At 46.0% G+C, this 17,632-nt stretch overlaps 2 protein-coding genes and 1 pseudogene across 3 annotated transcripts; all 3 read right to left on the bottom strand.

Annotated features, from left to right (window-relative positions):
• Positions 1-317: 317 nt before the first annotated feature.
• On the bottom strand, positions 318-2,335 carry LOC311008519 (zinc transporter ZIP9-like; annotated as a pseudogene). Its single transcript has 5 exons — positions 2,312-2,335; positions 1,226-1,501; positions 885-970; positions 666-800; positions 318-577 (listed from the first exon to the last, which is right to left on the bottom strand). The product of its transcript is annotated as a zinc transporter ZIP9-like (transcript).
• Positions 2,336-2,603: 268 nt separating this feature from the next.
• Positions 2,604-4,781, bottom strand: LOC311032581 (nuclear factor 7, brain-like). The gene has a single exon (XM_084039482.1). The coding sequence runs from the start codon at positions 4,566-4,568 to the stop codon at positions 3,174-3,176; it is 1,395 nt and encodes a 464-aa protein (XP_083895608.1). The 5' UTR covers positions 4,569-4,781; the 3' UTR covers positions 2,604-3,173.
• A 1,377-nt stretch (positions 4,782-6,158) lies between these two features.
• LOC311008517 (uncharacterized protein) lies at positions 6,159-14,196 on the bottom strand (the record flags this gene model as incomplete). Its single annotated transcript, XM_084002209.1, has 3 exons — positions 6,159-8,100; positions 12,321-12,337; positions 12,573-14,196. 3 exons carry the CDS (start codon positions 14,194-14,196, stop codon positions 6,403-6,405), a joined length of 3,339 nt encoding a protein of 1,112 aa, XP_083858335.1. The 3' UTR covers positions 6,159-6,402.
• Between the last annotated feature and the right edge of the window lie 3,436 nt (positions 14,197-17,632).

The following is a 17,632-nucleotide window of genomic DNA, read 5'->3' as shown; positions in this document are numbered from 1 at the left end:
ATTAAATAAATTGTAAAATACCTTTTTGTGTCCATATCTGTAATTCACACTGGTGGTTGTCTACTTTACCTCAAAGCATGTGTTGTGTGTGCAAATAAGAAATCAACTAAAAAGAGCGGAACACTACGCAGAATGAGCAAACATGGTTTTACTTCCCGTAAACTACAAAGAGGGAACCGACAAATAGAGAGGTTCCTGAAGTGTCATAGGCAAAGATTCAATGAAGCATCTGCAACTGGGAGTACCTGCTTGGAAACCACAGATGTGTACAATATTTGGCAGATATGATTCTTTTAGATGATTCTTTAATGATTCAATCAGTCATCATGCAGCCCAAGGGCCAGCAGCATGGGGATCCCGACCCCGAGGACCAGAGTGAGGCTCTCCAGGAGCCCCAGGTGTCGCCGGTGGTGGGCCTCGGCCCCGGTGTGCTGCTCGTGGTCCGAGGGGGGAAGGCCCGTCTTGCTGCTGCTGACCTCGGGGAGAACATGCACCGTGGCCACGTAGAGGAAAGTCCGGCCGAGAAGAGCATCCCCACACCTGTCGCAATGAGCTGGTTCTGAGACGAGCAGCCAGACTGCAGACGCAAACACAACGGATCAAATAACGCCCAAGTTGAAACTGGAGGAAAAAAGACCCAAGATGGCTGAAGGGTGCTTTCTTACTGTGTGTAATATGAAGTAAGTGGGGACGGCAAGTAGAGGTGCTGCAGCTGAAAAGGCCAACAAATGTCCCTGAATGTATGTCTTTTCAAGGCCAGCATGCATCCAAAAAGAGACCAAACCAAAAGCTGCAGGCGCCTATAGATAAGAGACCATCTCTATTCCATCTCCTTACATACTTCTATACATCCTTCAATGAAATGTTCTGTCAGGGAAACTCACCTTGTGTAGCATCACTGCTAAAAATACTACAACTTGCACCGTCACTTGACCCGTGGCCACAGCTGCACCCACAGCGAATCCATCAGCTACAATGCAAACACCAACAATCAGATTCATGGGCTCAACAATCTAAATAAACTACATTTACATCAAACTGGTGGATGAGAGTCATTTGATGTGTCTGTCTGCACGCCAAGTTTTTCACAAAGAACGGGTGTGTGAGGAAAAGTAGGGCACTTGGAACAAATCACATGAGATCACATGAGGAAACGAACTCCAGGGCATTGTTGGCTTCATGAAAACATACAATAAAGCAGTATAATAAATGCTGTATAAGTTACCTGCAACGTGAATAACCAGCCCCAAAGTGGCCGTGATGCCCACACTGTTGGACAATCGAGTCGCCTGGTCTGAGAGAAACTTCCGATCTGATCCACTACGAACATTAGGATGAACCTGAAAGTCAAAGAGACCCCGATGATGAAGGATGAGGTGAGGAAGGCTCGGCTCACCTCTCCACGACTCTCCCAGTAAGCCCACTCCCTCAGGGATGGTGATGCCAGCGCTGTCCCACACAGGAGTCCTGCCCCCAGGATGGACACGAACCGCAGGCTCCTCTGTGGAGCCACACCAGATTTAAATCAATACCATATATATCATGATTGTATTATATTTATTGTGTAATTATAGAATTATGAATATTCTAATAACAATATTTCAATTTGACATACAATAGCTGGAGCGAGTTCTCAGATTTCCATGCTAATAAACACTGGTGCTCATTCACAAGAACGTCAACAACATCCTCCAACAACACAACAAAAAAAGAGAAACTCCTCCTTCTCCTCCTCCTCCTCCTCCTCCTCCTCCTCCTTCTTCACAAGTGATGATGTGCTACATCTTATCGTCGCTTCTGCTGGAAGCTGACAGTCTGTTCTCACCGTGTCACTTGTTGCAAACCACAGTACCTGCGTGCCATTCTGCCTTCCACGTCACACCTCGAGGTTTCCTTGAACACCACTGTAGCAGGAGGAGGAGGAGGAACAGCAGGAGGAGGAGGAGGAGGAGCAGTAGGAGGAGGGGGAGGAGCAGCAGTAGGAGGGGGAGGAGCAGCAGTAGGAGGAGGAGGAGGAACAGCAGGAGGAGGACGAACAGCAGCACCCAGTGTTGGACACTGAGAACTGCACAGGCCCGCCCCATCAGATCTGGTCCTCCAATCATCGACCTCCATTCTTCCAGCCTCAACTATAGTAATGCATCATAAGAGCTTGAGAAACAGTGTTTCCACGACAGGACAGGAACGAGAAAAAAACCTGTTACCTGTGTTGTCAGTTATTAGATCATTTTACCTCTTTGAGCAGCCAAAAGTAATATAATAATATAATAATGCACACAAAGGTGCTATTCTGAGTATGAAGTGTGCTCACACTGGAGAAGTATGCAGACCGCATGCATACTAGATATCCAAATGTTTAGCTGCCGTTCATATTCACTGGTTTCTCACAATGCGATGCACAAAGAAAATGAAGGAGTTGCTCAGAGCTGGAATAAACAAACTGTGTAGTGGTGATAACATTTTAAACAGAAACACTTCATATTAAAGACATGTTGGTGTTTTTTTGTGTGGTTAATTGTTGATGTTGCATTTATTGTATTGTTTTCTGTATAAATGGTTAATTGTGTTGTTGTGCATACTATTCCTTTATCATTTCATTGTTTTATGTGACTCTAGTTAAAAAGCAACACTTATTGTCAACAAACTTGATGAAATAAAGATTTATTGTTCAAAGAGCTGGGGGGAGGGGGGTTGTGATGGATCTGTTGTACTGACGGCCCTTTGGAAAGAATAATAAAATGAAACTGTCAAATGATGACATCTGCTATTATTACTCTTCCTATCTAGAAAAACAGAAAATGCTAAACTATAAAAAGGCAAAGCAAACAGACAAACACATTCTAAGTGTTGACAGTTCTGACAACGCAGAGACATTGTGTTACCATTACAATCTAGAAACAAGCTGAGAACTTCTATTAGAAAGTGCTTGGCTGTTGACAAAAACCACAAGTCCCACCGTCTATACAGAGTTTATAAAGATATTCTGAAATAAAAAGGATTCATCACGAACACTTGGAGTTAGAAAAAGACTACTGGAAATCATTGCAACCGTCAGACTGACAAATGTAGATCATGTACTCAAATGGAATGCCGTGACATGATACTAGATGAATCCAGACCACCATCCATTATATAATTGCAGTGCAAAGTATTGTCTATTGCCATCTCACAAATTAATTTTGCACTGTTACAGAGACCTTTAGAGGCAGTATCTTCAGAGTGAGGGCCGTCCTGGTGCAGAGGTACGGACACAGTTTCTCGGTGAACGTGTGTGTGGAGGTGTGTATGTGTATGTTGGTATCTGGATCAGAAAACGACAGCTCTCCTTTGTCCCAGTCCAGTTGAACTCTGATCTTCTGGAGCTTCTCCCTGAGGGGCAGATCGGTGTATTTATCTGCCGGGGAGTACGCTCTGTAGACAACGTCATTGAAGTCTAAGCTCCACACCGTAGACCCCACGAATCCTTTCCTACAAACCGACTCCGCTATCACCCCCAGCTCCCAGTCTTTGTTGTCTCCCACTTCCACGTCCCAGCTGTGAGTCCCCGAGTCGAACCCCGAGCCCAGGACGGAATCCCAGTACGCAAACCTCTCCGGGTTCTCGGGGAGCTGCTGGATCTTACCGTGTCTCACGCTGGTCAGATCTTCCGACAGGACCAGTTCTGGATTGGCGGTGTTCGGGTCCAGAATCACGGGGCTGTAGGAGACCATGTCCTTCATCTTGTCCCAGATGCTGAAGGTCAGGTTGCCCAGATGTTTCACCACGTCGATCAGAGACCCGAAGAGTGGCTGCGGATCCTCCAGCAGGGGGCGGCGCTGGATTCGTTCCAACGCCGCCTTGTAGTTGTGCAGGAATGACACGTCCTCGGCTCTCAGCTGCTCCTCCGTGGTTCTGAACGTGTCTGAGAGATCTGCTATCTCTCTGCTCAGAGCCTCCATCTTCTCCTTCATCACCTGGCTCTTCTGCTCCTCTTCCTCCCTCAGTGCAGCCACCCTGGCCTCCTCTTCCTCTTCCAGAAATTGATGAAGCTTCTCAAACTCTTCTTTAATCCGCGTCTCTGTGCGTCGAGCCTGGACCTTCATGTGTTGCTCTATTTGATTTAAGTTTGTTTGAACCTCGTTGAAAACCTTCAACTTGTCCTGAAGGTCCTTCAGGGACTTCTGCAGCTCCTCCCTGTGATCCTGTGCAGCTTCCTCGACGGGTCTGAACCTGTGGTCCGTGTGGATTTTGCTGTCCCGGCAGACGACGCACACCGGCTGCTGATGGTCCAGACAGAAGAGCTTCAGCTTCTCCGAGTGCAGAGGGCAGAGCGTCCCCGACCCCGACGAGGTCGTCTGACCCCTCGCTTGTAAAAAGGTCTCACACAGGTTCCTCAACGCCAGGTTACGAGGCGGATCGCTGCATCGAGATACCGTCCGACAAACCGGACAATCCTGGAGTTTCTTCACCGTCCACCAGCTCTGCAGACAGGCTCTACAGAAGCTGTGGCTGCACAACAGGAGGACTGGGTCTTTGAAGATGTCGTGGCAGGCAGGGCAGCAGAAATCCTCCTCTGATCTAGAAGCCATTTCCCTCCGAAGCCGAAAACACAGCCGGCAGACAGGAGATAGTGTCACTCCTTCCTCTGGAAAGCTTCCCCCCCAAACTCACTTTCACTTCTAGCTAAACGCTTGTGAAGTCGGCTGCTGCTGTTCGTGGCGTTGGTCCAGATATCCTGGAATTCCCAGCATTCCTTTGTGAGGCTCCTTTGTCAGTGGAAGTCTAGAGTCGGTCTGAAAGCGAGTCTCATGGTCCCTCGGTGAGGTGTATTTCCTGGTGTGTGTCAGGTGAGTCACACGTAGGTGGAGCTCTGAAGCATTACAGCGCTTTGCTGCTCACTGGGAAACAAAGGTGCATGAATGTCCATCACACAAACGGCTATTACTTGTTCTATGATAAAACAAAATTAAAAAAAACCTGCTCCACTTTCAGGAGGACGGTTTGGGATTCTCGGTGTCACAAACGTCCAACTAGAGCTCCGATGCTTCTGAGAGAAGTGCAAAAGAAGTTATTTATCTGGCTACGTGTTACTGAAACACACCGACGCTGGAGAACCAAGAACGTTTGTGGACAAATTCTCTACATTGCACGTGGGAAAGCAAATATAAAATCTACAAAGTGTTAACTTATACCACACGTTAAACTGAATGCAGAGCCAGTGTTTTATTCTGTCCCCCATTAAAAAGGAAACAAGGCTACATGTGTGCAAAAACAAACCCTTTCACATTTACAAAAAGGACATAAAGAGCCCGACAGTTAGTGTGTGTGATGCATGGAAAGTCAATCAACATCAGAATAACAAAATCCTTGCAAAAATAACTTCAGAAATCAGCTCTTCGGTTAACGACACAGGAGGTGATGAAACCTGGACCCGATGAAAGGAAACCCCGTGTGATGAAACCCACAACCAGGAAACATCTGCACCGCCAATCTGAGAGTTAAAGACACACGACGAAGCTCGGCGGAAATCATTTATATTCAATATCATAATCACATAAGCATCAATAATTCATATAAAAAAACCTCTTTAAAATAAAACTTTTCAGCATCTGTGATCGACGTCCCAAAAACAAACAAAGAGTCTTACAGGAGGTGGAGAAAACAAACACACCTGGCAGTGTAACTAAACCCGGAGCGATCGCTTCCTGTGAAGCTGATGATGAGATTTGAGGCGTGTTGTTGTTGTTCTGGGTCGCATTAGATCGTCAGCTGTTCCTGTTATTTTGTCCACCTCCCGCTCACACCATCAAGTACAAGATCTGCTGCTCAGTTACTAAAAATATCAACAGAATAAAACTCAGCCCCCACAAATAAACACGTTCACTGCTCAACAAAGTGTCTTAAATTCCCTTTTAACCACACACACACACACACACACACACACACACACACACACACACCTACACACACACACACACACACACACACACACACACACACACCTACACACACACACACACACACACACACACACACACACACACACACACACACACGCACACATATACACACATATACACACACACACACACACACACACACACACCTCTCAAGCGTACATTCAAAAATCTTGAATCAAAGAAATCCTCGTCGATCCGTCTGAAGCGACCTCGAGCTCCACGTCTGACGAGGGCCGTGTGCTACATGTACTGGTGTTACTGGTGTTACTGGTGTTACTGGTGTTACTGGTGTTACTCTTTCAAGACCCACAATAAGGAGGGACTTGTAAAATGTAACATTTTCAAGCTGTGTACCATTCTGGAAAGAAAACATCAGCAAAACAGTTACATTTTTAAAGGGATTCAAATAGAGGAGAGAAGGAGGCGGAGAGGAGAAGAAGAAGGAGGTGAAGTCATTCAACTCTTAAATGCCTTCTGTCCAGTTGAGTTGACAGAACTCACCACTGCCTGCCATATTAACACAAAGTCCAGCATAGAGGGGCTCAGTGAACGTGGTCTGGACTCTGTGGAGGAGAGTCATGGTCTTAGAGACGCTGTAGAAGGACAGAATACCTGCTCTGTGATCCAGGAACACTCCTACTCTGGAGGACGGAGGACCTGAGACGGGAGTTTCAACTAAGTTGTAGAAGAACTTATATCTGTTGTTGATAAAATATAACGACCAGGATTTGTCATTGTATCCAAACGTACATTGACGCCAGTCTCCTGTTCTACTGATACTCTTGTATGCGACTGCTACATCAACTCCACCTCCTCTCCTCTCCACCTCCACCTCCCAGTAACAACGGCCAGTCAGACTTTCTCTACTCAGGACCTGAGATCTTCCAGTGAATCTGTCTGGGTGACTAGAATAAGACTGCTGTTGAGTCATTAATGTTGCTTTTCTGTTCCCCTCAGATAATAACAGATATGTGTGTGCTGTGTTTGGATCCAGTGTGATTTCACGTGAATATTTCAAGAATCCAGCTCTGGTCTTGGGTTCTGGTTGTGGCAGTGAAACATCCACTTCAGTCCCTGCCAGTGAGACGTTTGTCCATCTGTGTGTCAGAACTTCCTGTAGTCCATCTCTGACTTCTGACAGCGCCGCCGTCACGTCCTCAAAGTAGCGGCGAGGAGGACGGGCGTTGATGCTGGATGAGTGTGTGGACTCACTGAGTGGTGACAGTGACGGGTAGTCGTGTAGAAACTGGTTGTGATCCTCTGTGTGTGAGAGCTTCTCCAGCTCAGCGTCTCTCCTCTTCAGCTCACTGATCTCCTGCTGCAGCTTCTCCTGAAGCTCTCCGACTCGACTCACTTCAGTTTCCTGCTGGGATCTGACCTGCTGCTTCACGTCAGAGCGTCTTCTCTCCATGAGACGGATCAGGTCCGTGAACATCTCCTCACTGTCCTCCACTGCTTTATCAGCAGAGTGGTTGATGGCCTCCACCTCCTGGTGGAGCAGCTTCACATTTTTGTCTCTGTCCTGGATTCTCTGCTGGATGTTTAGTCGACTCCCCTCCAGCTCTCTCTGCCTCTCGGTCCTTTCTGCTGCAGCTGAGACTGTGTCGTGGCCTTTATGTTCGTCCACAGGGCAGAGATAACAGATAGACTGCTGATCAGTACGACAGAACATCTTCATCACCTCATCATGACGAGAGCACATGTTCTCCTGGAGGTTGTTGGAGGGCTCCACCAGCCGGTGTTTCTTAAATGCTGCTGATTCATGATGAGGCTGGAGGTGTTTCTCACAGTAAGAGGCCAGACACACCAGACAGGACTTGAGGGCTTTCAGTTTCCTCCCAGTGCAGGAATCACAGGCCACATCTTCAGGTCCAGCATAGCAGAGACCAGCAGGAGCAGCTTGGAGTCCAGTCTTCTTCAGCTCCTCCACCAAAACCGCCAACATGGTGTTTTTCAGCAGGACAGGCCTCGGTATGAAGGTCTGTCTACACTGAGGGCAGCTGTAGATCTCCTTCTCATCCCAGAAGCTTCCAATACACTTCATGCAGTAGTTGTGTCCACAGGGAATAATCACCGGATCCTTCAGTAGATCCAGACAGATGGAACAAGAGAAGGTTTCCCGGTCCAGCTGAACTCCTTTCTGCGCCATTTCACCTCTCAGCGACGACGACTGTCTGAGTTTCACTTAGTGAGAAGTGAAACTGGTCTGAGGTCTGATCTCAACAACACTGTGTGTGTGCAGTGAAGGTGGCCTGTCAGCTGCTGCACTTCACCGCCATGTTGGTTACACCCGTCCACACACAGTAGATCTGAAGGGGAGGGAACAAGGAAGTGTGTGTGTGTGTGTGAGAGAGAGAGAGAGAGAGAGAGAGAGAGAGAGAGAGAGAGAGAGAGAGAGAGAGAGAGAGAGAGAGGGGAGCAGCACTTGGACTTTGTTCCATCAACATGTTACACTGCCTTGAAAAAGTATTCATACCCCTTGAACTTTTTCACATTTTGTCACTCTACAACCACAAACTTAAATGTATTTTATTGAGATTTTATGTGATAGACCAACACAAAGTAACACATAATTGTGAAGTGGAACGAAAATGATACATGGTTAACAAAAATGTAAGCAAATAAAAATCTGAAAAGTGTGGTGTGCATTTGTATTCAGCCCCCTCTATTCTGATACCCCTAAATAAAATGCAGTCCAATCAGTTGCCTTCAGAAGTCACCTAATTAGTTAATAGAGTCCACCTGTGTCTAATTTAGTATCAGTATTAATACAACTGTTCTGTGAAGGCCTCAGTGCTTTGTTAGAGAACACTAGTCACCAAAGAGCATCATGAAGACCAAGGAACTCACCAGACAGGTCAGGGAAAAAGTTGTGGAGAAGTTTAAAGCAGGGTTAGGTTATAAAAAAATATCCAAAGCTTTGAACATCTCAAGGAGCACTGTTCAATCCATCATCCAAAAATGGAAGAAGTATGCCACAACTGCTAACCTACCAAGACATGGCCGTCCACCTAAACTGACAGACTCAGCGAGGAGAGCACTGGTGAGAGAAGCTGCCAAGAGGCCCATGTTCACTCTGGAGGAGTTGCAGAAATCCACAGTTCAGGTGGGAGAATCTGTCCACAGGACAACTATTAGTCATGTACTCCACAAATCTGGCCTTTATGGAAGAGTAGCAAGAAGAAAGCCATTGTTGAAAAACAGACATAAGAAGTCCCGCCACAAGCCATGTTGGGGACACAGCAAACATGTGGAAGAAGGTGCTCTGGTCAGACGAGACCAAAGTAGAACTTTTTGGCCTGAATGCAAAGCGCTATGTGTGGTGGAAAAGTAACACTGCTCATCACCCTGAACACACCATCCCCACTGTGAAACATGGTGGTGGCAGCCTCATGCTGTGGGGATGCTTTTCTTCAGCAGGGCCAGGGAAGCTGGTCAGAGTTGATGGGAGGATGGATGGAGCTAAATACAGGGCAATCCTGGAAGAAAACCTGTTGGAGGCTGCAAAAGACTTGAGACTGGGAAGGAGATTCACCTTCCAGCAAGACAATGACCCTAAACATACAGCCAGAGCTACAATGGAATGGTTTAAAACAAAGAATATTCATGTGTTAGAATGGCCCAGTCAAAGTCCAGACCTAAATCCAATTGAGCAACTGTGGCAAGACTTGAAAGTTTCTGTTCACAAACGCTCTCCATCCAATCTGGCTGAGCTTGAGCTATTTTGCAAAGAAGAATGGGCAAAAATGTCAGTCTCTAGATGTGCAAAGCTGGTAGAGACATACCCCAAAAGACTTGCAGCTGTAATTGCAGCGAAAGGTGGCTCTACAAAGTATTGACACAGGGGGGCTGAATACAAATGCACACCACACTTTTCAGATTTTTATTTGCTTAAATTTTTGTAAACCATGTATCATTTTCCTTCCACTTCACAATTATGTGTTACTTTGTGTTGGTCTATCACATAAAATCTCAATAAAATACATTTAAGTTTGTGGTTGTAGAGTGACAAAATGTGAAAAAGTTCAAGGGGTATGAATACTTTTTCAAGGCAGTGTACTTGTAAAATACGGGCAGCAAAGAAAATAAGACTTTGTAGATTCCACTGTCTGCTATTAGAATCGGGGCACCACCTGTTGGTCAACAGGAATTTACAAAGTTTAATTTAATGACTCTGATGACCACTATTAATCAGTTAGGAACCAATCAATATCATTTCAATAAATCAATCTCACTCTTCAGATCATAAGCTGTGAAATAGGGATCTTTGTATTCTGCTCAGAAGAAATATACACGGACAACGACTTAATGATTAATGTGTATTTATTGACTAACTTAAAGATTAAACCAAGTGAGTAAAGGAAGTGGTCTTAATATAAACACACAAGAAGTATAACCGACTTACAATGATGATAGTGGTGAGTGTGTGTTTTGATATGAATAAGGGAGCTTCTTAAGAATATAAGACGACAAACTCATGGATATCACGTATTAAGGAGGACACTAATTAGAGTTATCGTTTCTGGTCAACTGGCGTCCTGTCCAGGGTGTACCCTGCCTTCGCCCAATGACAGCTGGGATCGGCTCCAGCCCCCCCGTGACCCTGAATACAGGATAAGCGGTAGAAAATGGATGGATGGATGGATTCTGGTCAAGAAACTTGGAAGTCTCTGAGTTGAATTAAAAATCTTGGAACTACGCAGCGAAATCTAATCAAGACGGGACACGATAAGAACCCAGAACTAAGAACTAGCTCCACCATTAACAGCTGGAAATGGGTTATTTTGTACTTTTAAGAATATTTTGATGCTGATACTTTTGCACTTTGAATGTATAACTTAGTATTTTACAATGTAACACTTGTGTACATGTGTGAATACTTCTCCCACTACTGGTTTCCTTGTGTCAACTTCTATTTTTGCCCAACTTGTGAAATGTCACTCGTTTATTATCCGCCGTCAATCCACAAAGTGACCATGAGAACTGGGCGAGTCAGATCAGTATCTGGATATCAAAGAAAAAAGAGAGAGAAAACAATCATTTGGATTAACGTTTATTCATGAAAAGGTCATTAAGAGACCGCAGAGTTCATCAGTGTCCATCCAGACGTGGGCTGATACAGGAGGAAAATACAGCACACAGCTAAACCACAGTCTGTAAACAATAAAATCAGTGCACAGATGATCTTACAAAGATTGCATAATATAAAGAAAGGTTAGAAAACTTCCCAGAAATAGTGCAATTTCTTTTCTTTTTTTTTTCATACCACCACCAGGAAAATAAAATTAAAAAAAACCTGCTCCACTTTCAGGAGGACGGTTTGGGATTCTCGGTGTCACAAACGTCCAACTAGAGCTCCGATGCTTCTGAGAGAAGTGCAAAACAAGTTATTTATTTGGCTACGTGTTACTGAAACACACCGACGCTGGAGAACCAAGAACGTTTGTGGACAAATTCTCTACATTGCACGTGGGAAAGCAAATATAAAATCTATAAAGTGTTAACTTATACCACACGTTAAACTGAATGCAGAGCCAGTGTTTTATTCTGTCCCCCATTAAAAAGGAAACAAGGCTACATGTGTGCAAAAACAAACCCTTTCACATTTACAAAAAGGACATAAAGAGCCCGACAGTTAGTGTGTGTGATGCATGGAAAGTCAATCAACCTCAGAATAACAAAATCCTTGCAAAAATAACTTCAGAAATCAGCTCTTCGGTTAACGACACAGGAGGTGATGAAACCTGGACCCGATGAAAGGAAACCCCGTGTGATGAAACCCACAACCAGGAAACATCTGCACCGCCAATCTGAGAGTTAAAGACACACGACGAAGCTCGGCGGAAATCATTTATATTCAATATCATAATCACATAAGCATCAATAATTCATATAAAAAAACTCTTTAAAATAAAACTTTTCAGCATCTGTGATCGACGTCCCAAAAACAAACAAAGAGTCTTACAGGAGGTGGAGAAAACAAACACACCTGGCAGTGTAACTAAACCCGGAGCGATCGCTTCCTGTGAAGCTGATGATGAGATTTGAGGCGTGTTGTTGTTGTTCTGGGTCGCATTAGATCGTCAGCTGTTCCTGTTATTTTGTCCACCTCCCGCTCACACCATCAAGTACAAGATCTGCTGCTCAGTTACTAAAAATATCAACAGAATAAAACTCAGCCCCCACAAATAAACACATTCACTGCTCAACAAAGTGTCTTAAATTCCCTTTTAACCGCACACACACACACACACACACACACACACACACACACCTCTCAAGCGTACATTCAAAAATCTTGAATCAAAGAAATCCTCGTCAATCCGTCTGACGAGGGCTGTGTTCTACATCTACTGGTGTTACTGGTGTTACTGGTGTTACTGGTGTTACTGGTGTTACTGTTTCAAGACGCACAATAAGGAGGGACTTGAACAAAAATGGTAGAATTTTCAAGCTGTGTACCATTCTCAAAAGAAAACATCAGCAAAACAGTTTCATTTTTAAAGAGATTCAAATAGAGGAGAGAAGGAGGCGGAGGAGGGGAAGAGGACAAGAGGAGGAGGAGGAGGGAGAAGGAGGTGAAGTCATTCAACTCTCAAATGCCTTCTGTCTAGTTGAGTTGACAGAACTCACCACTGCCTCCAAGATTCACATGAAGTCCAGCATAGAGGGGCTCAGTGAACGTGGTCTGGACTCTGTGGAGGAGAGTCATGGTCTTAGAGACGCTGTAGAAGGACAGAATACCTGCTCTGTGATCCAGGAACACTCCTACTCTGGAGGACGGAGGACATGAGACGGGAGTTTCAACTGAGTTGTAGATGAACGTATATCTGTTGTCGAAACAACATAACGACCAGGATTTGTCATTGTATCCAAACATACATTGACGCCAGCCTCCTGTTCTACTGATACTCTTGTATGCGACTGCTACACCAACTCCACCTCCTCTCCTCTCCACCTCCCAGTAACAACGGCCAGTCAGACTTTCTCTACTCAGGACCTGATAACATCCAGTGAATCGGTCTGCGTGTCTAGAATAAGACTGGTTTTGACTCCTTGTTGCTTTTCTGTTCCCCTCAGATAATAACAGATATGTGTTTGCTGTGTTTGGATCCAGTGTGATTTCACGTGAATATTTCAAGAATCCAGCTCTGGTCTTGGGTTCTGGTTGTGGCAGTGAAACATCCACTTCAGTCCCCGCCAGTGAGACGTTTGTCCATCTGTGTAGTCCATCTCTGACTTCTGACAGCGCCGCCGTCACGTCCTCAAAGTAGCGGCGAGGAGGACGGGCGTTGATGCTGGATGAGTGTGTGGACTCACTGAGTGGTGACAGTGACGGGTAGTCGTGTAGAAACTGGTTGTGATCCTCTGTGTGTGAGAGCTTCTCCAGCTCAGCGTCTCTCCTCTTCAGCTCACTGATCTCCTGCTGCAGCTTCTCCTGAAGCTCTCCGACTCGACTCACTTCAGTTTCCTGCTGGGATCTGACCTGCTGCTTCACGTCAGAGCGTCTTCTCTCCATGAGACGGATCAGCTCAGTGAACATCTCCTCACTGTCCTCCACTGCTTTATCAGCAGAGTGGTTGATGGCCTCCACCTCCTGGTGGAGCAGCTTCACATCTTTGTCTCTGTCCTGGATTCTCTGCTGGATGTTTAGTCGACTCCCCTCCAGCTCTCTCTGCCTCTCGGTCCTTTCTGCTGCAGCTGAGACTGTGTCGTGGCCTTTATGTTCGTCCACAGAGCAGAGATAACAGATAGACTGCTGATCAGTACGGCAGAACATCTTCATCACCTCATCGTGACGAGAGCACATGTTCTCCTGGAGCTTGTTGGAGGGCTCCACCAGCCTGTGTTTCTTAAATGCTGCTGATTCATGATGAGGCTGGAGGTGTTTCTCACAGAAAGAGGCCAGACACACCAGACAGGACTTGAGGGCTTTCAGTTTCCTCCCAGTGCAGGAATCACAGGCCACATCTTCAGGTCCAGCATAGCAGAGACCAGCAGGAGCAGCTTGGAGTCCAGTCTTCTTCAGCTCCTCCACCAAAACCGCCAACATGGTGTTTTTCAGCAGGACAGGCATCGGTATGAAGGTCTGTCTACACTGAGGGCAGCTGTAGATCTCCTTCTCATCCCAGAAGCTTCCAATACACTTCATGCAGTAGTTGTGTCCACAGGGAATAATCACCGGATCCTTCAGTAGATCCAGACAGATGGAACAAGAGAAGGTTTCCCGGTCCAGCTGAACTCCTTTCTGCGCCATTTCACCTCTCAGCGACGACGACTGTCTGAGTTTCACTTAGTGAGAAGTGAAACTGGTCTGAGGTCTGATCTCAACAACACTGTGTGTGTGCAGTGAAGGTGGCCTGTCAGCTGCTGCACTTCACCGCCATGTTGGTTACACCCGTCCACACACAGTAGATCTGAAGGGGAGGGAACAAGGAAGTGTGTGTGTGTGTGTGTGTGTGTGTGTGTGTGTCAGAGAGAGAGAGAGAGAGAGAGAGAGAGAGAGAGATTTTTACAAAAAACACTTTATTTACAATATTCATATATACATATACATACAATATTCATCAATATCTCAACAGAGAAAATGCAATGCATCAATAAAGTGCTATTTGTGCATAAGGTTAATAAAAAGAGGAGTTTATCTGATCAAAAACTGTACAAATACTAAATCATCATTTTTGACTGAGCAGATAAAATCACCGAAGCACCACCGCCGTTTAAAATTTTCCACATCCCCAATGGTCTCATAAAACTTAAACTCTAGACATATTCTTGACTTAATGTTACAGAGAAACACAGGAAGGGCCTCATGCCCCGCTCTTTCTTCTACCTTTTTTCTCCGACTGATGTAGACTGCCATTTTTGCTTCTCCTAATAGGAAGTTTATCAGCTGCCATTTGACACAATCTGTCTTTTTCTATCCTGCACCAAAAATAAAAACTCTCTCTGAAAAAAACACATTAAAAGAGCTAAAAACCAACGTTAAAAAAGAAAGAAAAGCTTGTGATTCTCAGGCATTCAGTAAAAACATGGAAAACTGTCTCTCTTAGGCCACAGAAAGGACATTGGTTTGAAACAGCAGGATTTAAAACTGAGACAAAGGCATTTGAGGCGATGGCACCATGAAGTACCCTCCACTGGAGGTCAGCTGTCCGTTTTTTAAGGGGAGGCTTGTATAAAACCCTCCACTGCGGGCAGGCCCCGTCCCACCCCGCTCTGTTGCTCCAAGCTGTGGGGGGCCTACTTTTCAGTCCTTTCCCGTTGACTGATTTGACAATGTTGGTATACAGCGTTGCCTTGTCGGCTCTGTGCAGGCTGAGCTTGCCCGGGCTAGTGACAGTTAATAGGGGTCCAGTCTCTTCTCCAAACTCTGGGCTCAGGTAGATCTCAGGGAAAGGGTCCGTGGGGTCTGGCATGACCTCTCCCTGACCAAACTGTATGAGGAGGTTCCTCTCCATCCCACAGAGCTTGTGCCTCCAGAGCTCCAGCAGCTTCTGGGCCACCCTGACAGAGAGGATGCCCAGGATGTGGCCCAGGGCCCCGGCCCCTGTCAGCTCCGGCCCTGCAGCCTCCACCAGCTGCTGCAGGCTCACAGTCTTTGAGTTGGACAGCTTTGTCACCAGCCCGGGCGTCAAGCTACAAACGTCCAGCCTGCTCCCGTGTATCAGAGGCTCCTTTAATAACCAGTGCAGAGAGTTAGTATTTTCACACATTTTACAAGTAAAAAGGGCCCATGACTTAAAAACGCCCTGATAAAAAGGAGGAAACCCATTTAGTTTTAAAATCTTAGAATCAGTTAAAAACAGAGCAGTATCCAGCCCCAGTTTACTCACATGTCTGAGGATACAGCTGGTCACATTCCTCCATACCAAATCGGACGGCCCTGTCAGAAACCTTTGTATGAATTGAAGCCTGAAAGTGGCCGTTCTGCTGGCCAGGTGGATGAGGCCCTGTCCCCCCTCCTCTCTTGGTAAATATAGCACCCCCTGTGGCACCCAGTGCAGACCCCCCCAAAAGAAATCAACTATTTTTTTCTGTATTTCAGCCAGTAGGCCAGAGGGGGGGTCTATACACGACAGACGATGCCACAGGAGGGATGCACCAAGATTATTTAAGATTAAATCTCTACCTCTGTATGACATTTGAGGGAGCAGCCATTTCCATTCTTTTATTTTACTCTCTACTCTTTCTAGGACGGTCTCCCAGTTTCTCAGCACCACAGCCTCATTCCCGAGAAACACCCCAAGATATTTCAGCCCGTCTTTTTTCCAGGCAAGGCTCTGGGGGAGAACCGGGAGACCGTCAGCCCATTCACCAACAGCGAGGGCTTCGCTCTTTTTCCAGTTCACCCTCGCTGCTGATAAAATAGTGAAATTGTTTACAATATTTTCTAAAATTTCCATCTCACCCTGATTTTTAATAAAAACAATGAGGTCATCAGCGTAGGCTGATAAAACAATGCTTCCATTAAAACCAGGTAAAATTAGACCTTCAATATTAAAACGTATTTTGTTGAGGAGGGGTTCCAGGGAGAGCGCGTAGAGCATGCCAGACAGAGCACAGCCCTGCCGAACGCCTCTACATGCTCTAAAAGGAGCACACAGACTACCGTTTATCTTCAGCACACTCTCAACCCCACTGTACAACACCTTGATCTAAGCTATGAAACCAGCGCTGAACCCAAACTTCTCCATAACTTTCCAGAGGAAATTGTGTTCAACGCGGTCAAAAGCCTTTTCCTGGTCTAGACAAATCAGACCAGTGTTACTGCCCAATGAGCTGGAGACGTCCAAAACATCCCGAATGAGGTGGACATTGTCCACCATGGACCTGCCGGGCACACAGTAGGTCTGGTCCCGATGGATGACCTGCTCCATAGCTTTCCCCAGCCTGGAGGCAAAGAGTTTGGACAGAAGTTTGTAATCCACACACAACAAAGACACAGGGCGCTAGTTTTTGATTTCTTGCAGGTTACCTTTTTTTGGTTGGAGAGTGATAACTGCTCTGCGGCAGGAAGTGGGCATGGAGCCAGAGGCCAGACTTTCATTAAAAACATCTAAAAGATCATTTGCAAAGATGTCCCAGAAGGCTTTCTAAAACTCGACTGTGAGGCCGTCGATGCCGGGAGCCCGCCGCCCTTGCATGCCCTGCAGGGCAGCGTGTAGCTCCTGCATCTGCAGCGGCCCCTCGAGACAGGTGTTGGTCTCCTGAGAGACCTGAGGCAGTCCACCAGTGAACCCCTCCAGTAGAGCGTCCTGCTCCTCATATTCGCTTGTGTAGAGGGAGGTATAAAACTCCACCGCACGCCTTCGGATCTGGCGGGACATCCATCTCTTCGATGGCCTGAAACCGGGACCTGACCAGTGCGCCCTGTGCTCTACTTTCCAGCAGGTCAGCTAAAGCTAGCTTTTTGACTTTGAGGACTTCAATATGTTCTCGATCTCCTGTGGATTCACTTAAATTCTCAAGTTCCACTATATCTATCTCCAGGTCCTTCATAGATCTAGTGATGTCCCAAGACCCAAGAATGATCAGTAAAAATAGCTGGGGTAATTGTGCATGATTTATAAATATTAAAGTGATGCTTAAAACAATAAAAACGATCTAGTCTGGCTGAGGAGATCCTGCTCTCTCTAAGGTGGGACCATGTGTACTGTCGGCAGTCTGCGTGCATCCTCCTCCACACATCC

This window comes from Eutrigla gurnardus (assembly GCF_963514095.1).
Source record: "Eutrigla gurnardus genome assembly, chromosome: 22".
NCBI classification, from domain to species: domain Eukaryota; kingdom Metazoa; phylum Chordata; class Actinopteri; order Perciformes; family Triglidae; genus Eutrigla; species Eutrigla gurnardus.
Note: the sequence above shows the minus strand (reverse complement) of the source record. Positions and strands in the feature narration are given on the sequence as shown.